General features: G+C 38.8%; 1 protein-coding gene across 1 annotated transcript in view; it reads left to right on the top strand.

Annotated features, from left to right (window-relative positions):
• LOC108670488 (lachesin) overlaps positions 1 to 26,057 on the top strand; it is a 58,680-nt gene that overhangs the window by 2,072 nt on the left and 30,551 nt on the right. The window contains exon 2 of the mRNA XM_047884302.1: positions 22,813 to 22,913. Within this exon, the coding sequence (XP_047740258.1) occupies positions 22,813 to 22,913 (101 nt within the window). The remainder of the gene's footprint in view (positions 1 to 22,812; positions 22,914 to 26,057) is intronic.

The raw sequence follows: 26,057 nt of genomic DNA on the forward strand, positions 1-26,057 counted from the left end.
TCAAGCTTCCCTGTGTGGATTTCGTCCGGAAAAATTGCAGGTACGAAGCATGCATGTTATTCGTACGGGACTCATGCAGGGACCTGAAGCGCAGGTATTAAGCTGAAGCGATGAAACGTGTTCGTTGGAAGCGACCCATGCACCATCCACGCTTTACTGGCCGCTGCACATCAAAAATAATATCAGTAATTCGTGTGGTCAAAGGACCGAAACTCTATGATATTATTTGGACCATCAAAAAAATCACGGTGCGTACGATGCGATCCACATGGAGTCAGGCACCAAATATTGCGCACCCAAACCTGTGGAAAAAACACTGATTTGTGATGCCGACACACTTAAAATTCAACCCGTGGGACGTACCCGCTTTTATGGTTGACTTTAGATGACAAACTTCAGGGGTTGAAACCGAGAGTTTATTGCAATATTAATAAAATGTAACAACAAAAAAGAAGTGCAAATATATTATTCGTGCTTCTAAAACTTTTCATTAACAGATGTTAAGAATTTACCTGAAGCTAAGTTGCGGGTACCAACAAGACACCAGGATGAATTAGGTTTAAATTTTTTGGCAAAAAATAGTAGAAAGATAACAATAATGTTCTTCCGACTCATTACCTCACATGAGATCCATCAGTCTTCTGAGAAAAGACACCAAGTTCTTATTGCAGTTTCTTCTTTTTATATACTTGTTATCCAGCGGACTCATCTGTATAAAAGACGTGAGGATAGATCGTCGCATGCCTGCTAAAAATGCCCGAAAGTTTGCAATGGAGACCCGAGCTCTTGTGTCATGGCGTCTTAAACTTTGCCAGGCTTACCAACACGTCAAGAGAAAGCAACGGAAATACAAAAAAAAAGTAGCCTTAGGTCCAAGAAATACATACAAGCACACCTTCTACTTCCTTGTGCATTATTTAAACCTTGAATAATAACGATTGTAATACAATTTTTAAGTATATAACCAACTTGATAATTGGGGCTATGACAGATGAAATCGATAAGGCGGTTTCTATCTGTAAACAATTCTTGAAATACATAAGCATTAGGTGGAACTTTTTCTAGAATAGGAGAATTTTAATCCTAACGATGTTCATGAACAACTCTAAACAGCTGCTTTTGGGGATGAAAATTTTCCTTCCGTTGTTAGGAAATTTCTTACAAATACGAGCGAGAATGTGCCTGAAGCAATAATGCACTTCGTATTGATTTCATTTACACTAAAATAAAATGAAAAAGACACAGTAGAACGAACTAAGAAAATTCCAAGAATATTTTATGCGGAAATATACTTTGAGCCACCACGCGAAAAATGTTCTCCCTTTAATCAATATCCAACATAAAAACAAGTCGCTAAGGGAAATCGGCGATCGCATCTATTTTTGGTAGTGATGGTGATGGCCAGCGCTGCGATCTTTGAACGAGAAAAATGCAAAAGCTTTTTCGTTGGTCAAGCCACTCGCCCTGGTTCATGTTCAGCTCGTTTCCAATTAACACTTGCATGCATCAAGCGAGGGCTCCCGACCCTCGGATATTGTGAAGCTTTAGGCCCGAGTTAGCATTATAGTGAAGCAGGAAGAATTGAAGAAAAAATTGTGTGGTTACGCTTAAGCATTGATTAAGTATTGAATGTGGATTGAGGAATTATTCTATACAGAACGAGGCGCTGTGAGAACCTTGTGCTTGGGTCAAGCACAATGAAAAATTTCTAAAACCATCAGGATTAAATAAGAAGCAGGGGTTGATAATGGGCTTTGCATACGGGATTTTGATCACAAATTTGTCCCCTTCAAGATTTACTTTCAATGGGCATACTAAATACCATCTTATAGCACAACACTCAAGCAATGCAATTATATAAATATCAAGCAGAAGCATGGAAATTTTCCAAGCTGAACAGATTTCATATTCATTGCCCGTGGTTGAGGTTGTGAGGAACGCTATCCCGTGCGATGCAATTCATCACAAAATGCGGCGCTATTGAAGCTGCGTTATGGAACGGTTAGGCTAATAGCCTTCTTGAGCAAAACGCTGGAACATAGAACAAATTACTAGCTTCATGTCTGCCATCACGCTTCCGCTTCATTTAGAAGCGCATGTATTACATATTGAAAGTGAAAGAGCATTTCGAAAATATGGTAATTGAAATTTCTCGTGTGTACCTCCAATTTCTGGAAATTTTTATTTTCTAATATACAATAATGTCATTAAGATACGTTTTTAGATCCTTGCTCCTCAACTAAACATGTAAGTGCGTCAGAAAAAAAGACACGAATAGTGTGCGAGACTGAAAGTCTGTACAGGCTGTAGCACATTGTTGCAACTGAAAAGAACGCTGTTGCACTGCGCAGACTGTATTACATTGCTGAAAGTTAAGAGAATGCGGTTGCACTGCATAAATTGTAGCACATTGTTGCAAGTGAAGAGAAACCTATTGCACTGTATAGGCTAGCACATTTTTGTAGCACAAACCAAGTTTCGCTCATCAATCTGTGCGCTAAAGCACATCTGCTTCATCTTAGCCATGATACCTGCTTCATCGTAGCCATGATACCTGCTTCATCGTAGCCATGATACCTGCTTCATCATAGCCACGATACCTGCTTCATCGTAGCCATGATACATGCTTCATCTTAGCCATGATACCTGCTTCATCGTAGCCATGATACCTGCTTCATCGTAGCCATGATACCTGCTTCATCGTAGCCATGATACCTGCTTCATCGTAGCCATGATACCTGCTTCATCGTAGCTATGACTCCTGCTTCATCGTAGCCATGATACCTGCTTCATCGTAGCCATGATACCTGCTTCATCGTAGCCATACCTGCTTCATCGTAGCCATGATACCCTCATTAAACACTGCTCGGCCGTGCGCCGGAAATTGATGGCGAAGGCTTCTTGCTACGCGGTTTATAACGAACCAAATTAGGTCTTATGGAAGAGATTAGATTTTAAGTGGCCAGGAAGGCATTCAATTCGAGTGGTAAGTTGGATTCTAGCTTTTTTAGTGCAGAACTGGAGAAATTTACTGTCATTCATGGGCTATACCATAGAAAAATTTATAATGTAATGAGAAGTCTACTCTTTTATACACAGTTGTCTAGTAGCAACTAGTAATTAAAAATACTACTGATAAAAGCACACGACAGAGATGACCCCAAATAGAGCACTGCAGAGATGTGCTCAATCATTGCACTGCAGAGATGTCCTCAATTTACATCATTGCATTGTGCCGGCAAAGCGCTGATATAATTGTTCATAAATTATAAAAAAAACGAGTTTCAATATTACTATGCACGTTGGACTTCCTTTCATTGTTCAACTTAACGGGAAATGCAAACACATGTAGACCAAACATTTTCTGTTCCTAATGATTTTAAAATGTTTATAAACTACTAATGTATAGAAGGAAACAATTGACCGGTTAAAGCTTGGCTCAATTGTTCCAAACATCAAGATTACAGCCTCTTGACGTCACTTGCCGACATCATCTATAATGCATCACTGGAAATTATGCACTCTGATATTCATGTAAACTTCTGAGGCGAGTTAGAGTGAATAAGTCGTCTCCTGGGAGGGCAAATATTTATCCATGCCGGAGAAATTTAATGAAGCGAGCATATAATGTTGCCGGTAGCACTGCAGTGGCTAATAATGGCTTTGAAAGTTCCATGAGAGCAAGTATAGACTTTTCAAATTAATATATAGTTTCAGCTGCACGCGGAGTAAACTCCAGACTATTTATACAGAAAATATTGTGTCCAGGTAATGAATTCCGCATGCTTTATTAAAAAAAATAAAATATTTTAAAGCTTTTTGATGACTGTGAAACAAATTAGTTTCATATGATTCATTATTTTGTTTGTTTACTTAAATCAATGTCACTTAATCAACCAAAACCATAACCACGTCGATTGAATCTTGTGGCAACGTTTGCTCCATCGCATAACTGTAAACACCTGCTGGACAAGTCACCAACGTTAAATATTATTATAGGAGCCACAAACCCCATAATTTCCATTAGTTCTATTTTACAACCGAAGTAAATCAAGATTTGTTGTTTCGTATTTTTTTCGGTTTTACAGGTTGAAAATGGATTCTAGACAGTATAGTTGTAACCAATCAACGAATTCACTCGGTGCGACAAAACAAAAGCTTTCAATTAAAGACATCTGAATGTCAGTTTATCAAACCAGTGATTCGGAAGGCCTGCTGGTCTCTAAAAAATAAGGTTCTATAGAAAAGAGTAAAGTTAGCAATCAAATTGCCAAAGACGACCAAGGCGATCATAAATCCTCTTAACTCGGTTATTGTACCAGGTTATTAAACCAAATTATATGGAATTAGAAGCTTTCATTATACAAATTATCAAGAAGGCCAGCGTATCCGTTCGGTCAATGATCAACATACACAAGGTTGGGCTGCAGTTGCCTACCTGTAAGCATTAAATGATTTGAAAGAATTAAGTTTTGACAATAAAAAGCACACCAGTCTGTAAATATAAAACATGTTGCAGTGCGGCGTACATCGGAAGCTCATCTGTTGTTAGGATGGTAGAAAAATCTTTGCGGGTATAGCAGAAGTTAAAGATTCAAAAAGGAGGATTTGGTTCGAGGACCCAAGAGCCCACTACGACGATCACTACGAAATCCCGTAAAGCCACTTTTTTGAGGATCTCAACAGTCGGGATCGGTCTTCGCCAATCCCCGTGGTCTCCGCCAATCCCCATACTGGTATTTGATAAACCATGAGGATAGGAAATTAAAGAAAATTGCATAGCTCATATTTTGGTGGCTGATTTAGTAGCCTAGTAAACATTCATTCATGCAAAGTATGCGTCGTACTGCCCTGCCCATGTCATGAAATGCAATTGGGTCAGTACAAGCGTAAGTCCCAGGTTCCTTCTTTGTTTCTAACGCAGAATCGGCTTTTCGCCTGACTTCAAGTGACAGGATTACCAATTTTGGAAGCATCGAAAAATATGATTTCTCCTCCTGCGAACCGAACTCTTAAGACACATAATACCATATTGTAGCCTCATTAGTGTTCCAATAGTAGTGTTCTTGTAGTGGTGTTACAGTGGTCGTGTTCCAGTAGTGGTGTTCCATTAATGGTTTTCCAGTGGTGGTGTTCTGGTGGTGGTGTTCCAGTGGTGGTGTTCCAGTAGTGGTGTTCCAGTGGTGGTGTTCCAGTGGCGGTGTTCCAGTGGTGGTGTTCCAATGGCAGTGTTTCAGTGGGGGTGTTCCTGTGGTGGTGTTCCAGTAGTGGTGTTCCAGTGGTAGTGTTTCAGTGGTGGTGTTCCAGTGGTGGTGTTCCAGTAGTGGTGTTCCAGGGGTGGTGTTCCAGTGCTGGTCTTCCAGTGGTGGTGTTCCAGTAGTGGTGTTCCAGTGGTGGTGTTCCAGTGGTGGTGTTCCAGTAGTGGTGTTGCAGTGGTGGTGTTCCAGTGGTGATGTTCTAGTGGTGGTGTTCCAGTGGTGGTGTTCTAGTGATGGTGTTCCAGTGGTGGTTTTCCAGTAATGGTTTTCCAGTAGTGGTGTTCCAGTAGTAGTGTTCCAGTAGTGGTGTTCTAGTGATGGTGTTCTAGTGGTGGTGTTCCAGTAATGGTACCAGTAGTGGTGTTCCAGTGGTAGTGTTCCAGGAGTGGTGTTCCAGTGGTGGTGTTCCAGAAGTGGTGTTCCAGTAGTAGTGTTCCAGTAGTGGTGTTCCAGTGGTGGTGTTTCAGTAGTGGTGTTGCAGTGGTGGTGTTCCAGTGGTGGTGTTCCAGTAGTGGTGTTCCAGTGGTAGTGTTCCAGGAGTGGTGTTCCAGTAGTGGTGTTCCAGAAGTGGTGTTCCAGTGGTGGTGTTCCAGAAGTGGTGTTCCAGTAGTGGTGTTTCAGTGGTGGTGTTCCAGATGTGTTGTTCCAGAAGTGGTGTTCCAGTAGTGGTATTTCAGTGGTGGTGTTCCAGTGATGGTGTTCCAGTGGTAGTGTTCCAGTGGTAGTGTTCCAGTGGTGGTGTTCCAGTGGTGGTGTTCCAGTGTTGGTATTCCAGTGGTAGTGTTCCAGTAGTGGTATTCCAGTGGTAGTGAACACCACTACTGGAATCTTGTGAATCATCCACTGGTGGTGTTCCAGATGTGGTGTTCCAGTAGTGGTGTTCCAGTGGTAGTGTTCCAGTGGTGGTGTTCCAGTGGTAGTGTTCCAGTAGTGGTGTTCCAGTGGTGGTGTTCCAGATGTGGTGTTCCAGTAGTGGTGTTCCAGATGTGGTGTGGAGCTTCAACGCGCACTCACAAGTTTATGTACAGCGACGCCATACTTGAGGCATCAGCCCTGCTACGTACGCGGCGCGGAACAACCTTCCCCCATCGTAAAGTTCAGCTCAAAAAACGTATTTTCAACTTTTACAAAATTTGTGCAGCAATTTCAACAGGAAAAGAGTCAAACAAATTATCGTCTATATTTATTGGTAAAGAAATTTCACTGCAAATTTTTAACCAAAGAATGTTATTTTTATTTTTCTAGAAAGTCATTTTTATGACAATCATTTTTACTGATGAAACTTAATACGAATTAGAACGAAATCTTCCATTTAAAACAAACGGGTTTCAATTTTCAATGGCCCTAATATTATATTATCAGAAAAAATGGTCCTGAGATAAGGAGCTTATGACAATTTGCAATTTGTGCAGAAGTAATGAACAGTCTCATGTAGAAGTAATGAACAGTCTCGTGCAGAAGGGATGAACAGTCTGGTGCAGAAGGAATGAACATTCTCGTGCAGAAGGGATGAACATTCTCGTGCAAAAGGGATGAACAGTCTCGTGCAGAAGGAATGAACAGTCTCGTGCAGAAGGGTTGAACAGTCGCGTGCAGAAGGAATGAACAGTCTGGTGCAGAAGAGATGAACAGTCTCGTGCAGAAGGCCAAGTTTCCCCAGCCCTGAACTTATCCCAGGCTTGTTGGTCTCGGCAGGAAATTTGAATTTCCGTTCAGGTGGACACTTTTAAATCGGAGCGGACGGAGATCATCAGCAGGCCGGGAATTGATCGAAGTGCTTGCCGTAAAAAGAAGCAGATGATCACTATTTAGATCAAACACATGCAAATAAAATATAACTTGAATAAGCACCAGCACGAGTATTAGTAAATAATCAATAATCGCTTTCAACCGCTTTTCTTCATACGCTTTTCTTTATCAATCGGTACACCCGAAAATTCGAGCTCATATATAATTTTTCATTATTCATGAATGGTATCATGAACAGTTTCAAAGAAGAAAAAAAGAAAAGCCGAATTTTTGATAACTCACAAAACTCTCTTTAACTATGTATTGATACAGGGAATTTTTAGCTGTTATCTTTAAAACTTAAAAAATATTTCACTAGCCTTGTGCTTTTGTGTGGTAATTCAGCAGATTGTTTTGTTATTGCCCATCTGCAGAGTCTGTCCCAAGGCCAAACTTGCATGGGAGCGTCCCGATATAAAGAGGCTGCAGCAACAGCCACGCATGCAAGAGGCCTCAGCATTCGTCTTGTGGGACTTTTGTCCTGGATTGCAGCGGAACGCAGAAAACACGACTTTATTTTGTTGTTGTGGTTACAGCGGAAATTTTTATTGTGGAAGCAACCTTGTTGTTGTCGCTCTTTATGGAGCGAGCGACAAAAGGAGCGACGCGCGATTTGTTGCATGCGGGGAACCGCCGATTTGAACCGTCCGACCAACGGCACAAAAACGGGTCCGGCGATACCGCGGCCACAGCGCGGATTTACGAGCTTCAGAGGCGGCGCTTATGGGGGAGATAGCGGCCGCTGCAGTGGACGGTGGACGCATTATAGGTTCGGCTAGGGAAGATGCTACGATGGAGGAACAGACACTCCATTTCCAATGATATTTTAAATTGCATTTTACATCTCAGTAAAGCATTTCAATCACCATGAACAATTCTCACTCAATCGTCAGTTATGGAAAGATCGGGTTCCAAAGGCCGGATCCCTTGTGAATCAAGTCACTAAAAGTACAAGAATCGGCAACAGGCCATGGGACTATTTCTTCAACGCCGACACTTCTATTATATTCTATTCTAATTGAACGCTACGTAATTATCAAAACTTGCTGACGATTGTTAGAAACATTTCATGTCCTACCGGGTGCTGAATAGCGCAGATTGTGCGCTCGAAAAATTTACGAAAAAGTAAACAGCAACTGACGCTTGTCTTGGCAAGAGATAAGGGATAATGACTTATCACACACTCAGCACAACGGTATTCAGTCGCTTTGAGATATCAAAATTCTAAAAAATGCCGTGAAAAATATGCAAATTATGAGCAGTAAACAACCTATAAAAATAAATACTTTTCAATAACGAAGCACTGAAAGGATTGAAAGGCCTTTGATAAAATTGCAACAGCTCACCGGTTTACTTGAGAGGCAATTTGGTGCGTCGCGGGGCGTGCAGCGACTTCAGTTCGTTTCCAGCAAGACCACAGAAATGAAGCAATGAAAGGAAAAGTCCACAGCATCTTCCTCAATTAAAAGGAGTGAAGGATAATACTGAAAATGGTACAGTTGTAACAACCTGCGTCGTGATCTTATATTGCCATTTCTCCGTAATGTGCTCATACGGGAAGATTCAAATCTTACATGTGCACGATGTTTTCAGTCGTATACGTTTTTTCAGTCGTAAAAGACTTGGATTCGTGATTCTATTCTAAAATTTAATTTATTTAAAAATTACGTTTATATTTTGCTCCTTATAAATGTTTCACTTCTCCTGAATAATTGCTACGTAACAGAATTAATTTCAAAAAAAAAGAATGTTCCTATGATTGTCAAATTTTTCGTTGGGCTTTAAAGGTTATCATATAACATCGTACGTGTTATACTCAAGATTTAAAGTATTAAATTCATGCGATGGCGTATCGATGACTGCTAACTCTGGGTGTTCGCATATGAACCATGTACAAATTTAATCTCAAGAATTTATTTCCTGTAACAAAATATTATTAATATTCCTCGATATTATTACATCAGCTATGTGAAACAACTTTGATTCCTGCCTCAGCAAATTGGTGTCGCGACTTCAAAGTGCCGGCGGAAAATCTTCCGACATTGATTATAGATTTTCTAGGGAAATTTAATTAATATTTAGAGAGATTGACGGTGTGTCAGAGAAATCTGCTCTCTTTTACACTAACTCAGAGTAAATTAAAAGCATTTTAAACATTGGACGTTACGACGCTTAAAGAGATGCTTCTCGTTGCTACAGCTTTTTCAACTTTGTACAAAAAGTCTATTATGAAAAAATTCAATATAACCTATATAATTCTTAACCTCAATAGTTAACTAGCTAACAACCAAGTTTGGATGAGATTTCGGTCCGCTTATTTGAGCAGCGTAATTAAATGTTTCTATTAATAGGCCATTTGAACTCTTATTTTGTAAGTCTGCCATGCTGACCAGGTAATTATTCTCCATGAAGCTCACTAATTTGGACTTGGGAGATCAAAAATACAACTGAATAGTGTTGCATGTGAAGGAAATGAAAAGCCAACTGAAATGATAACATTGTCGCTTTAGATAATATTTTCTCAAATAAAATAAAATAAATCAGCACTAATTGTGAAGCATGAATTGGCTGTGGCAACATTAGCAACTAGAGTCCTACACATTCATCAAATGGCTGCTTGTGTGACCCAGGATCTGATGGAACCTGCCATGCGTTTCAGTTTAGACAAGAACTGGAGTAGAGTTGAAGCAGCAGTTTCAAGTTCAACGATGATTGACCATTCACGTTACATGTCAAGATTTTCTGGAAAGCAAATGATTTTCAATGTAACTATTTCTGAGAAGTTTCTTTGGATATTCTTTTGGTACATCTATCAAAGCCTACACTGACTGAAATATATCTATGGTTCCAGCCAATCGTCTCAATTTCTTCATAACATTCGACCATGCTTGATATTAGAAAGAAATTGCACAAAGAACTGCAAGTTCTAGAAACTTGTCCAGGTTCTACTTCAGAGATGAGCTGTTTCAGATGGAAGCGCGGATGGCGTAGCACCAATAGATATTAACTCATAAGTATCCTGCAGCCGAGATCGAAAAACATGTGTGGTGGTCCACGCTTTTAGTAGCTTCCCAAGATTCACAGATCTGATCAGTGATGCATGGAATGGTAAAGGGCAGTGTGTTTGTCGGCGCGTACGGCGGCATCTGTTGAAGCCTTCCATTATCATTTTGATATCTGTAGAGTTCTTGCGAAGGCTTCCAGACGCCGCAAAACAAAGGTGGTGACAGCTTATCTGCTTCGAGGACGCTGCAATCTGGGCAAGTTCTCGGCGCCTTCTTTTGGAAGCTCCGCTGCTTCATCAGCGAATGTAAATGAGCGGCGCCTTCAGACTCGTGCTACTTCACCAGCTGTAGCTCAATGGTCGCCTCAATCACCCAATCTGCAGCCAGCCCTGTGCTTATTCGAATGAGCCAACGTACTTCTTCCATTACGAAGCAAATACTTTTTCACATATTAACCTAATAGTACTCAATGTTAGCCTGATATTTCTTCACAAATTAGCCTAACAGTTCTCCATGTGAGCCTGATACTTCTTCACAAATTAGCCTAACAGTTCTCCATGTGAGCCTGATACTTCTTCACATATTAACTTAATACTCATCCATGTGAGCCCAACTTCTCCCTATCATTAATTTGTTCTTCTGCATGAACCGACCCATATATTTCATCCAAATGAACCCAATATTCATGAACATCAACCTTCACGTGAAACCCATGCAGGCCTTTCTATAATGCTGACCCTTCTGCAAAATACTTATCCTAATTCCTTTACTTATCACGGGTGACTAAAGATTCTTTAACAACGTTCTCTTCATCGCTTATTTTCCATGCCATTTCGCGCTAGGAAGTGTTTGCGTATTTACGATTGTATATTCTTTACTTATGTATCTCTTCGAAAAATAAGTGGAATAAATGCGAGACGTAAATGTTAATATAGCCTTTGATTTTATGCATGTGAATACTTCACAGAGACTATTTTTAATTTTATTTTAATCGTAATCGCTTTATACTAAAGAGGTATTCACTGAGACGCGTACTACATGAAGAAAAGTATTACAATCAAGAGAATAAATTCACTTTATCACGAAAAATATGAGATTAATAACAAAATGATTAACACGGGAAAGAAATCATTTTATTCCTTCCGACATTGTTTTCTTTCTTCGGCCATGGAAAATCGAAGTAATTCCGTGTATGGCCACCGTAAGCAAATAATATTTTTATACCTCTGACCTGTTATGAATTTATCAACCCCCTGCTGCTCCATGTTGTACAAAACACTTGCGCTCTGCTGCATGCGACATTAACATCCAAAGTCACCGAGAATTATTAAGACACGTTTAATTAAACGCTCAATGAGAGCAAATACTTTGGATCTTTTGCGTACGCTACAGAATTGGTGTCGCAGTTGATTGGATTCTGAATAAAACATGCAGTCCTCATCGATCTTCGGGAAGAAGTTGAACTTTAGCGCGGTTTTTCGAGTTCAAGTTAATGACGGCAGTGGATGAATAAAGACACATGAATAAAGATACTCGTCTGTCTACCAAAACGATTCAGAAATTTAGTGATATTTTATTCCTCCTAAATTTATGTCATGTTGAAGCTGAAACTTGCTTACGAAACGGTTTTGAAACGAGACTCTTATTTCCTTTTGGACCTTAACCCACCAGAGAAATGTTGTCTATTTTCAATAAATAATTTAACTCAAAAATTTGATTTTTTCAAACAGTCTGCGGATGATGATAATTTTTGAAGCAGAGTAGCGTGTATAGGCAATACATTGTGCAAAAGCAGACTAGAGTGTATTATTATTGTAGCGGGTTAAATCAGTGTAGTGTGCTGAGTTAAATTTCTGCGCGAATGTGGTAAAGTTCAGGTATGTGAAGGTAGTGGTGTTGGAGAAGTGGAGGGGTAGTGCAAAGACAGTATAAGGGCAGGAAAAGGGCAGTGTAGGGGCAGTACAGGGGTAGTGAAGGGGCAGTATATAGGTAGTGTAGGGGCGGCAAAGTTAGTGAAAAGACAGTGTAGGAGCTGTGCAGAGGCAATGTAAAGGCAGTGTGGGGGGGCAGTGCAAAGGCAATATAGGGGTAGTGCAGAGGCGCTATAGGGGCAGTGCAGAGACAGTGTAGAGCAGTATGTAGGACCAGGCAGTGCAGAGGGGATGCATGGGCAGTGTAGTGGCAGTGTAAAGGTAGTGCAGGAGCAGTGCAGTGGCACTGTAGGGGCCCTTCGACATCCTAACTCTGGGGGTTAATTAAGTCTCGCTCTTCAAAGGATCAGAGGCGCAGCTTTGTGGCGAGTGGCTGTGTTGACACAGCGAACGCCACAAGGACGTTGTGTGGCGTTGGCCACAAGCACCTTTTGTGGCGTGAGTCTGTGATGTGGCGTAGATGCCACAAGGGAATTGTTTTTCTACAAACTTGTACGCAAATTAGAGCAAAATTAGCGCTGGTCGAACGTAGGCCATGCGCCTAAAAAAATAAAAAAAAGTTCTTGTCTCATTGGATTGAAATTTTTGTAATACGGTTAAAGCCGTGATCGCGCATTCCATCAAAAATTCTAAAATTTCATCGTTGTTTGGAGGAGAAAATCATTATAAGAAGGATCAAGCACACGAGGCATTATACACTGATGCAGTATCGCATATTCCTGACTGTATATATACGCTTTTCATCGACTACACCGAAGAAATGTCTTTTCCTATTCGAGAAGGCAACAGTGCATATTGGAAATAAAAGTTAACTATTTTATCATTACATTTCAAGTTTTCTGAAGAATTTATAGTGATTGTTACGCAATGGAAGAACAACATCGATTGCCATCACAATCTCTTTGCACCACCAATGAAAGTTGCTGCAACATTTTTGGACTTACAAAATCTCAAAAATTTTCGGACACGAATTCAAATTTTCACCTTCTTTCAATTATGGTTACCATCATTATATAGGCTTGTCCGGCTACTGCAGTTTTTGTTAATAATAGTTAGCTTGCTGGGCTTTGATGTTACACAAAATAAGAGTCCAGAGTTGGTTGGAGAGAAAGCACCACATCAGAAAGCCTTCACTTGACATCAATGTCAGCGGCTGTGTAATATTAATAAGCTCATTGGAGCCCCACTGAATAATTGCTGCTCAAGCCGACGTACGACAAAAACGCTCGAGATTGGCGGTAAAATTAAACCCGCCGTCAGTGGTTGTGATCAAAATAAGATTTGGTAATCATTTTCTAAAGTTAGACTAAAAACTTCTAATTTTATTCAATAACTTACCGCACACCGCTAATCCCAAAACACTTGTGTATTAATTAGCATTAACATCGGGGTACGCGTGTGATTTTTTTTCTATTTTATTCAAATTATTACAAATAAATTTACGAGCTATTTGGTACATTAAAATTGCTTATGGCAATTATCCTGTTCATACGATTATTTAAGTAAAAATTTTGCTTATAATTTCGTCACGATATAGTTCACGATGCCACACCCTAAATCCATACATATTTATATCCCCCGCAGTCCAGTTGAGGCAAGAATTCCCCCGCGTTGCTCAGCATCGACCAATTCCACTATTTCCTCATCGCACCAAAATCCGAAGCTCGGCTCACGCCGTAACATTAAAGACTCTAACCTAGCGCCTGGATCCACTCGAGGATTCTCACAAAAGCATCGGATCCTTTGACAGAGCAACTCCCAACGCCCTTCTTTCTCGCGGCTCTGCAGAGCGATCCCAATCTGAGGCGTCCCTAGGGAAGAGTTCATCAAGTAGCCGATATTCCACAAGCCCTCGGCAGTTCATCGGGAAGTTTTTGCGCTGAACATAGAAAAAAAATCCAGTAAAGAAAGATTGGTTGCATTTTGAGAGGATGGAGTAGGCTTAGGTGAGCTAGTGATACTAGAGATTCGGCGAATTAGGTAAAAGTTCTTATCAAATCATAGGAAGAATGATGAATGCTTAGAGATTTAGCAATTTTTGTTGCCTCAAAGCAAGTAATAACCTCATTTTGAACATATTTACGCATGATATCATGATAAATACTTTTTATTCAATATTTCAGTTTTTTAAATATATTCTTGATTCATGTATGGTGATCAATAGTCCGGCAGAAACGTAAACTGTAGCTGTCCGTTCGGTCAAACTTTTTTTAATCTGTGCAACCCTGAGGGACCAGCTTGCGACGATGAGCTTGGGTGTCCTGCAATTTCCGTAACGCGCGTTCGTCGGAAATATTTACCTTCAGATCATCTGCATGTCTCTATAGACTCTCAATAATTCAGGAGGCACACTTAGTGTTCTCATGTGGAAGAACTGCGCTTGTCGCACACTAGCGCGAGACGAGTAATTTGATGCTTTTTGAGTCTGAAGGATTTGATTCTCATCACATTACAATTTAGAAAAAATCCAAATGAATCGTCTGGTATAAACTATCCTGATAAAATGGGTGTCATGAAGTGAAAAATCTTTTGAATAAGACATTTTTCTCTTAAATGAACTGGAAGTATAAAAGTGAAGAATATTCTGCAAAAGACAGTAGCCTAACTGAACGGGACGTTTGAAAATGAGGAATCTTTGAAGAAATGAAGCGTTATTCGAACTGATCTGTCTACTTTAAATTGAACAATCTTTTGAAGCAGGCAGGGTTCTTTGGAGCACTCCCGGGACGAAGACGACCTAAGAACTGATCATGTTAACTGCTTTCTTGCAAGAATTCTTCGGCCGTTCGGTGTTTTGAGGACCAACATCTTAAAGTCCATCTGGCTTGTCATTTGTAGTTTTGTTGATGCCGTCGTCGGCACATACTAGAGCCTCAGGAAAAGCGTTTGGAGGTCTAAGCTGCTTTTGAGAGGCACTCTTTCGAGACCGGACACCCAATTGATCGCGAATAGGTGGCCATTTCCGACCACCGAGCTGCGCCTTCGCAAGTTCGTCTTGCCTTATTGAAAATAAGGTTCGTATCACTAACGATCAAATATTAAGCATTTAAGATACCACTAATGAACTAACTATTATTTTCAACGTAATATAGCCTCATTCAATAAGCGAAATTTACTTATTTCATTGCTTTAAAAATCATATATAAATTAAAGGTTGTTAGACATCATAAATTTTTCGTTTCTAATGATATTTTCTAGCTTTTCAAAATATATTGCGCCATCACCAGTCACATATGGGAGCAAAATTAATAGGTTTTATAGTTCTAATTACTTCACGAGACTTAAAAACATGACCACACACCAATAATAATTTCATCTGAATGCTGTTTTCCACAATATAAACGAAGTAATTAAATCTTAATATAATCCGCTAGTACCGTCACTCACACCACAACCTGAATATAACATCAATTTAATGAAGTTTTAGATATTCCATGTATTCTATACCGCCCCTACGACGCCCGAATAAGAATTCCGAAACGACAGCTTACAAATGACTCTTGAATGCCACCCGTCACACTGACACGGCAGCGTCCATCAGACTCAAGGAAGCTGTGATACGCGTCCGTCCTTCTGTGTTTGTTAACTAAAATAAATTAATAAATAATATACTTGAAAGTTCGCAAGCTCCTATAGTCACACGATGCTATTTTTATCTCGTTATCTTTCGTTCTTTTGTGCCTCAATACATAGGCCAGGCTTCTTGCAAAGCTTTGTTGCAGAGATATTTAATTTTAATGTTTTTTAATATTTTATTTATTAAATTTTTTAATATTTTATTTAATTTTAATATTTTTTATTAAAAGCTTCACATAAGTTACTTAAATTTTTATTCATTAGATTGGATTATTCGTGGAATCGCTTCATTTTAAGAACAATTCCGCAATAGAAATTTAAATGTTAGGAGCATAAAATAAGTTTTAGCGTCATGGACGAACCTTAATTTCCCTCAACTGTTAATTTAACATGTTTACCAAATATGTATTGTCTGTCCAAGAAAATTGATCCACAAATCCAATTTCCAGTTTTCAATAAAAAAAACTCTCGAAGCCTCTGTCAATGATAGCTGGTCAATCAATCTAACATGAAAGTTTAGTGTAAATAATTTTAAGTCGGTTGTGCGAAAATAAAAAACGTTTCAATTCCTAGCGAGCATGCTTTTTGTTTTGTATAAAACTACGCGTTTTCTATAATAAAATTTTTTTCTGCTGTCACAACGCACGAGGGTTGCATTAGCAAATACGACTTTCTCTCCTACAAAAATGTATCTCGTCGTGCGTGCGCCTCTTCAAATTTAGAAACACTCGAAAATCTTGCACACATCACACGCTAAATAGGAGCCCAGCTTTGCTTTAATTTTTCAGTTCTCAATAAATTCTCCACCTGGAATATGAGAGAAATTTTCTTCCTGTGTTCCAACTTGTCTTAAAGTTGAAGGGTTGACAAAGTTCCGGACAGATCAGCAGACGTGGCTGGAGGCCAACATTCATATAAGGTAATTATTAGGGATGTCAGGATATATAGGGCATTTATATAATTAACGGATAATTAAGTTGAGCTAACCTATGCAACCTTTAATAACGTAGTAATATCAATACAGATGAAGAAATCTAATAACACAACTCTCAAACCCATAATTACAAAAACACAAAAATGATTAATATCTATTAATTAGCTTCGATTTATACATATTCATCAAACGAACGTCGTCCGAAGAGAATCATGTTCACGCTAATTCTGTTCTTTTAGTCGACATGTGTTACTATATTGAATATATGTATGTATTTTGACAATCATAAATAAGCAATCCTATAATTCATTGAAATTGAATACACACGCAGTTTGCTATGCTTTATCAATATGTGAATAGAAATTGAATGCTTTCCAGTTGTTTGAATCGTTGAATCTTTCATCGATGTACTAAATCCTAAGGCAGATAAAACTGCAGTCTACCTCCAGCAATTAGACATGAAATGACCTGAGCAACTCGAGCAAAAATCTTGGATTTTTCTTAGAAATTTCGCTGAAGTCAGCGGTCGGAAAGTAGGTTTCTGAGAAGCTTGGAATATTTTGAAGGATTTGTGGCGAGGACTTAGCAGTCAACTGGAAAACTGCTCGACTCTGGAAAATTACAAAGAGCGGAGTACTGATCGAGCGGACGTCTTGAACAGAAGACTTTAGCCCTGCACACAGGCCCATGGGAACACTGAACAGATAACTTACCTATAGTAAACTGAAGCACGGGAGTCCAGTAGAAATGACGCACCTCGTACACTGACGCTCGGAAGTCCAGTAGAAATGCACCTCGTACACTGACGCACCAGTAGAAATGACGCACCTCGTACACTGACGCTCGGAAGTCCAGTAGAAATGACGCACCTCGTACACTGACGCTCGGATGTCCAGTAGGAATGACGCTCCTCGTACACTGACGCCCGGATGTCCAGTAGAAATGACGCACCTCGTACACTGCCATTTGGGTGTACAGAAGATATTAATAATCGATATGTACACTAACAATAGAATATGCTTGTAGAGAAAACTCTGGCCCGAACACTGACCACCATGATTTAGAACTCTCCTGACATTCATGAACCCGGAAGTCGTGGGCCAAACTCCAAGCGAAATCAACTTACATTTAAAACGCATTAATTGAGAATTCGAGGCTATATGAAAATATATACACATGAAAAATTTGTGCTTAATAAGATGACCAAATACTTGTAATTTATTCCAAAAAATAAAGATAATTAACGTAGAAACGACCTAACTAGCATTCCAGGAAATACCCTTACTTGAGCCAATGTAAAACGGTCCCACTTGCATTCATGGGAAGAAGTCGTGCTTGGGAAGTCCCTCCCGAGCCAGCAAGCGTTGAAGGACATTACGGCAATGCAAATGACGCGGTACTGCCTCGTGTCGATCGATCTCACCTCAAAGAAATGATCGCGTCAGCTCACTTCAGAGGTTAGGTGTCAGCTACAAATCTTTTTATCACTCCACTGTCAGAATCATAGCGATGCCAATTTTTTATGGCTTATCACTTTACGCTGAGTGCCCTGAATCTGAATTATTCAAATCAAGATTTTGATGGTTCTGGGAAATTTTTGTGTAATTTTTCGGTTTGAATGAAGCCTGTCTTAGTTTCCATTTTTATTGAATTTTCATTTATAACACGTTTCTTTGTCATTTTGAAGGAGATATTTTGATTAGTCAGATTAATACGTATAAAAAATTGATTGAGGTACGATACTTATTTTGACCTCATTCACTAAAAATGTTTGTTAGCACTAGCAACTTAGAAGTCACGGAAAATTTTGGAATTGGATTGAATTTCTCAATTTATATTACCATATATTAGGTGTTATAGTATACTATTAATTTTTATGTTCACCAAATAACCACATAACTGAAGCACGCGAAGCTACAAATTGAAGCTACCAGTACGTGTTGAATCACAATTACAAATTTTTTCCGAAGCTGGCATTGATCTTGCATGAGGAAGGTCAGCAGCTTCACCAAAATTTATAAGCATCCATAAATTATATGCAAGTAAGTAATGGTTGCACATTAGCAGCTCTGGTAATTGCCCTCACTGTAGTTAATCATGTTAATGGCACCAGCCTGGGCGTCATGTTTCGATTTTGTCAGTCCATCGCAATCCTGTGACATATAAATTGTGTTTATATTTTTCTTAATAAATTCAGGAAAAATGATCTCTTAGGCAAACTTTAGGTTCAAGTGACGCTTAGTTTATATATATATATAGTTTTTTTAATAGTCTAACATGTGCATCGTCCTCCATATTAGAGTGCATCAGCAATTTGGAGTCAACTATATACATTCTCAATTTCAAAGGAATTTTTTTTCAAATCTCGTGTATTTTTGAAATCGTTTTCGGCCGCTGATTAACAATTTAATGGAAAAAGCGCGTTACAAGCAACAGTACATCATTATACAGTTTCGTTCAGCATAATTACAACATTTTTACAGTGCTGCAGTTGCTTGGGTGAAACGCAATACTAGCAGTTATTTGTAATGCAACCCGAGAAGTCATATGTAGTGCAATACCAACAGTTATTTGTAGTGCAACCCAAGCAGCTAGTTGTGAAGCAACCCTAGCAGTTAGTTGGGGAGCAAAACTAGAAGTTATGTACAGCACAACACTACCAGTTAGTTGTTGTGCAACACCAGCCTCTAGTTGTGTTGCAACACCAGCCTTTAGTTGTGGTGCAACACAGCAGTAGCAGCTTGGAAGTCCCCTGGAAGAAAATTATGCGCAACGCTGTAGCACTCACAACGCATCACCCACCCCTGCACGCAACGCTTGTTGCTGAGCCTCTGAAACAATGCAGATAAATGCCTTGCTGCTCCAGCGTGAAGCTTGATCCCTGGAGATGCTGTTTACCTGACGTGCTGGACTCATACCAGGAGTAATGTTAGCAAGTTCCTCTTACTTATCTTACGCTTCAAGTAGGCCAGACAGATAAGAGCTCCACTCGTTGTGGAGAAGAAGGCCGCTTTCCGCGTGAATAATTTCGCGACGTGGGAGCTCAAGTGCGCGCTGAACGCTTGCCTCCGGTCCGCAAAAGCGAGCATTGTTCCGACATCATTCCTGGTTTGTTGAGAAGTTTGTTGTTTGCATAAGTTGTGCATTTACAACTAATGGAAAGTCCGAAAATAACAAATTCTGGACATATCGACGATAATCAAGTTTAATTCGGTGGTGTTATCTAATTAATGCAAGAATTAAATCAATCAAATTTATTTGGTTAATTTAAGCTGACTGTATTTAGGCTGACCTTGCACTCTATCTAATGCCGCAAATTGTATGGAAACTGTTTAGCTTCATTGCATTGCTGAATATTCAAGAGAATGCATCACTGAGTAAATAGCATGACTTCTCAAGACGCATTAGCTTTCCCTACTTGCAACGAATTACTGTTCCGTGACCTGGTGAGGAACACGATCATCCCTTAGATGCAGTAATGCAAATGACTTAAGAAGATACCGGTATGAGTAATCAATATGAATTACAACTTGAATTATATAAAAAGATATAGAAACTCGGGGATCTCAAGTTATGGTTCTTCCAGGTTAGACATGCATTTTTAAATTATATACTAATTATGGGAAAAGTCTAATATCCTCATTTTAGTTAATGATAAGAAAAAGTTGAAGATCCTTAGTCCGCAATAAAAAGCAGTTTAATTTCGTATCTATTTGGTTTTTCGAACAATACTTACATTTTTTCGATGAGACTACGGAATTGTTGGGCAAACTACAAAATAAAAAATTTCTTGAGACAAACAACTCGTCTTCAATAAAAGAACCCAACATTCGTAATATCAGATCCACTGAAGCTACAATTCGGAGCGACGTTGATCAGAGATGAGCCTGTTAGGTTAATCTATGAATAAACAGCAAATGCACAATACAGCGAGCCACACTTGAACAATAGTAACTTGGACTGCAATGTGAGGATGAGTGCTGTGATGAGCCCATCCATTAGTGGATGCAGTATTATTCAGCGTAGCTGCATAATGACTGGAACGGCTGAGCAGTTTCGCTATCCTGCTGGGCATTACCTGGATACTCCTGCTCACTGCCTTGACTCTCAGACACTCAGCTCTACAATTCCCTAAGTTATTCCACTCTGCATAAATACCTGTATTTTGCGATCAAATATATCATCGTCTTGGAATTCTGATATGAGATATTACCTAACAACAAGGAAATACAAACGTTAACTTGTTTATTTTAATTTCAACCGAGTTTTTTATTTAATTAGTCATGGATCGAAGAATCCATGCTGAAACTATCATGAATATTGAATTTTTTAATTTTTTAGTTTCTTTGCATGCCTCATGTGCTAAAAATCCCTGCTTCTCTGCTGGGCAATTATTGGTAAATGGACCAGGGCCGTCCGACAAAGCGGGCCACGGCCGTCTGACAAAGCGGACCATGGCCGTCCGACAAAGCGGACCACGGCCGTCCGACAAAACGGACCACGGCCGTCTAGCAAAACGGGCCACGGCCGTCCGACAAAACCACTCGGAAAGCGAGGCGTCACGAGCGAGCTTTGATTGACCTGTCGCGATCAGCATACAAAATTTACAATAAATACAAATATTACAGCGGAACGTGTTCGGGACGCTTTAAAGTTGCACTTGCCAGCTTACAGGCAGAATTTAAATCAAATCATTTATTTGGACTAGAATGTCGTCTAAAGCTCACGTGATTCTGAAATTTATCCATTCTATTGGTAGTTTTTTTAAATGGCACCAAATCACTTTTAATCTCATAACTAAACAACATGTTAATCGCATAACATGACATAATACTCTAGGACACACAAATCTGTTGTAATAATTTGATCGTAATTAGCTAACTTAAAATTAGACGAGTGGTCTATGCGAGCGCGGCTAGACGTGGCCACCGTGAGGACATCTTGCAAAATTATTTCAATGATTCCAGCAGTAGTGCTGCGGTCCGCAACGCATTTCTCGCCAAAACCTTCTATACTCTTCTTTCACAGGATGCAGTAACAAAATTATATCTCTGTATTGAAACCATTTTGCACTGTTTGTGAATAAGGCCTTCATTAATCCAGTCATTGTCGGAACATTAGTCCGTCATCATCGATCCTTCATCATCGGAACATTGGTCAGTCAGCTGATCCCGTTCAACCAACTATATATACTGATGTACGTTCGTTGAGTGACGAGTCAGAATCAGAGCTCAATCGCAAGACTCTGAAAGTCTTAATACGAATAATGCTTTGACCATTAGATTTTTATTCACCAAAATCTTGAACTTGGAATACGTGAAGTACAATTATTACTTCAACTTAATTATGGTCATGAATATACATTTATTATTTGGACTCAACTCCCACGCATCACAAGTCATATTTATCAATAGAGCTCACCTCAGACGAGGTTAGAACAAGTAACGAGACTGGGAGAAGCAGACCGTTCTCTCCACGCCCTTGATATTACATTAATTTGCGACCCAGACAGTTGATCTGGGTTTTCAAGTGCGCTAGACGTGTTGCCACTGGGCACCGCGACTCGTACCCGTAAAAACTTCTTCAGGTCAGTTATATTTTTGATATTTTCACATTCCATATCTGATTTTTGAAGACCCTTTGTTTTCTTGAAATACAAAAACAATCGGCGTAGAATATTTCTGAGAGAATCAGAGAGAATCACAAATTCTGTTAGGTTGTTGCATAGCCATGGTTGATCAACACAAATGACTTATACTGGCTTTTGCATTGCACCACGTATTCAATACTTACTGACGAATGTGCCACTGACGCTAGACTTTTTACTGACAGACTCATTTACTCTATATTACAACGGACTTGAATCTTCTATTATATCGCAATATTCTATTAAGCGCCTACAGCTCGCGCTGACTGACAATTGTCAATCCTGCTATATAAATCCTGCTATATAATATCTGATATATTTATTTCTATTAGTAATGTTGACTCACAACATCTATTGTGTTACAAAACCACGATAATTACTGTTTGACAATAATGCTAATAGCTAGTAACTTTAATAATAAGTAATTGTTTATATAGAGTACAGGACTCATAATCAGTCAATTAATATAACTCACCTAACTTGAACTTCGCTGCGCTGAACAATACTATAACAGACTGTGAGACTGACAATAGTGCTTCTGACGTATTCTTAGGACCTTTAACCTCCTACAACCGAGCTGAAACTCCCGTATCACAGTTACCGTTTATGTTCAGGAAAAAATTCGTATTTTGCTATTCCCACTTCAACAAAAAGCGTATTTTATCGCCTCCAGAGGAACAGCCTGTCTTCCTGGAGTCCGTGAAGAACGTCACGGTGACGCTGGGACGAGACGCCTCCCTCACTTGCATCGTCGACAACCTGGGCGCTCACAAGGTTAGCTCATATATCATAATACTACAATGTAAAACCTAATTTAATATATAAAATTTTAGAAATTTTACAATACAATTTTGTCATACACTAAATTTCTCATTTATTCAGCACTACTAATAAATATTGACGACATTTTCGACGTAAGTAAAATTGTTCTCATCTTTTCTTACTATTATAGTTAAAATTAATGACCGTCAAATTCTACCAACATTTGCCGATAGTAAAATTGGTTTCAAATCCTAAAATAATATTAAAATTGATGTAATTCATTATTAACTTGTTGAAAATCATTACTTTCTTCAGCTGTAAAAGCACGATTAGTTATTCATGGACAAACGGGAAACATTTTCTATCAAATAATGGTGAAAAATACTCAAAAAGTTGTGTAACTATAAAAATGAGAATACTTGAAATATTGTATGCTGCATGCCTAATAGTAAAAAATCAATGTCACATATGGTCAACGCTGAATTAAAGAAAATAAATAAATATTTGGCAAACCCGAGTTCACCGATTTAATTGATTACTTTGAGTTTAATTAAAATCCTTCTGAGAAAAGCCCATCGTGACTCGTAGACGCAGTAATGTTCGAAAGAAGATATTTCAATCCAAATCCAAGTAAACGTTTCAAAAGTTTAACATTTCCGATTTTGTTTACGTAAATATTAGGCTAACCCTAATTAATTTTCTAAACATGACATTTGGCATCCTTAACGATGTTGAGCCGCATTTTAAAATAATTTAATACTCCAAGCATAAAATTTGTTTTTTTTTATTTCTAATGGCCCAAGAAGTCTAAATTAAATCTTAGGAAGTTAGTTTACAGTATACATTTCAACGTGCTTCTTCGGTTCAATTTGCACTTTCGCCCGCTGCAATGGAATTAAAAAAGAAGAGCGGAGTCGGGACGAAGAAGCATACATATTCATATTCGGGATGCAAGGTGACTGAGATGCGAGGACATTAATGCAGTCGAGTCTTGTGTTCATTTCGATTCAGTGGAATGCATCTTAGCTTCGAAGCACCCAAATGCATTCAGAAGTGGAGTGCTCGAATGATAGATCAGAATGCACAGCAATAATTTTTGATCCTAGGCTGATAAAGCCAAGAAAGTATCATTATCGAAAAAATTAATCAAAACAGTTTAAATATTAAAGAAATGGATGGAACGAGAACTTAATAAAAATAATATACAAACATTGATCGGACTGAACGATAACAAAAGTTGCAAAAGCAAAACTAGATTATTATAAAGCTATAAGAGAACATAAATTTAATATTCAGGTTGATGAAAGCAAAAAGGATAAAATCCAAACATACAGGGTGGAGCAGAACCGATTGAGCAGTTTTGAGGCAAAATAGTAATGAAGGCACATAAAGACGAAAATTTATTTTCCTCGAGGTTAGCATAACATACCATTTAGAATACTTATGTTTTGAATATAATATCTGGAAGATGGTGGCCGTTAGCTGCAACAAACTATTGGAGTCGTTCTCGGCAGTTTCCTACAGCACGTTCACACATATGGCGAGGTATGCCCATAACCTCTGCAATAATCCGTCCCCTTAGCTGTGGTAGGGTGTGAGGGCGACTTCTGAACGCCCTTTCTTTTAGATGTCCCCAAAGAAAGAAATTGCAAATGCTCAAATCAGGTGCCCTCGCAGGCCACTGTAAATCACCCCTCAGAGACACCGAGAACGACTCCAACAGCGTGTTGCAGCTAATGGCCACCATCTTCCAGATATTATTTTCAAAACATAAGTATTCTAAATGGTATGTTATGCCAACCTCAAAGAAAATAAACTTTCTTCTTTGTGTACCCCATTACTCTTTTATTTCGCCTCAAAACTGGTCAATATCAGTTCTGCCCCACCCTGTATATCGCACAGATGCATGTTTATCGCTGAGAAAATATGAGTCGAAAGTAAATTAAATCTAGCCAGACAAAGAAATTGATAAATAGTTCATTATCTGAGTTGTAAAGTATATTAAATATTGTGAAAAATAGATCAGTAACCTATAAATACCAGCAGTTTGTGATCCGTGTGCAATTTTACATGACACCGCCAAAATAAGCTGGTCGGCTGGCGGCGACATCTGCCGGAAATGAACACAGCGGCGATCACAGGTCGCAGCGAACCCAATATTTACCCCGGATATTGAAGAGAGAAATTAATCAAGCACGTTATAAAGCAACCATCATAATCCATAATATTTTGTCCAGCCGCTCTATCACCGTAATTATAAAAAATTAATTAATCATTTCATGCTGGGTAACAATCTGCGTGTAATTGAAATTTGATTATAGTTATGTATACATCTGCTTTAAATCAGTATTTAATATTTTGAGATGTAGCTATAATGTGAGCAACCTGATAAACTGATATATGGTTCGTGCAGCATTAGACTGTCGGAATTGAAAAATTAAGTCACCATCGATACATAATACTTAAAAATTAAATATTATGAGATTTTTATGACCGGCACACAAGTGGTTTCTCGGCAGAATTCCACAGAATTTCATCTGAGCGAAATTTTCACTAAATTTTGGGCCAGAAACGAGAAGAAAACGTGCTATATGGCGCGTTATAGGCACAGTAATATAATTAGAATAAATACATAAGCATAAAAAGATAAGACAAGATTGATGTACCGAAGTTTAAATCAGCCAAACCGCATGAATTAATTGTATAGAGTAAATAACATCAAAAGTAATTACCTCTTTACTAACTATTTATTAAAATATAAGTTTCTCTTTAGAAACTAGACATTGAAATTAAATTGAATAGAATTTAATTTCGATGAAAAGAAAACGCCAAGTTAATTTATTATATCTTCGTCGAAAACTTTTTAAATAACGACATGATGAATTTTTTGGGCGTTAATTTCTTTGCTCCTGAATGCTTATTGAAATACTGTCAGACAAATAATATGAAAAAGTAGAAACTTAATTACTTCAACAAAAAGCACACATAAATGAATTGAAAAGCAAGACTTCCGCAGCAATAGTCTTGCAGTAGTCTTGAATTACAATAGCAGTAGTCTTGAATTACAGTAGCAGTAGTCTTGAATTACAGTAGCAGTAGTCTTGAATTACAGTAGCAGTAGTCTTGAATTACAGTAGCAGTAGTCTTGAATTACAG

This window comes from Hyalella azteca, unplaced genomic scaffold (genome assembly GCF_000764305.2).
Source record: "Hyalella azteca isolate HAZT.00-mixed unplaced genomic scaffold, Hazt_2.0.2 contig15124, whole genome shotgun sequence".
Classification (NCBI taxonomy): Eukaryota; Metazoa; Arthropoda; class Malacostraca; order Amphipoda; family Hyalellidae; genus Hyalella; species Hyalella azteca.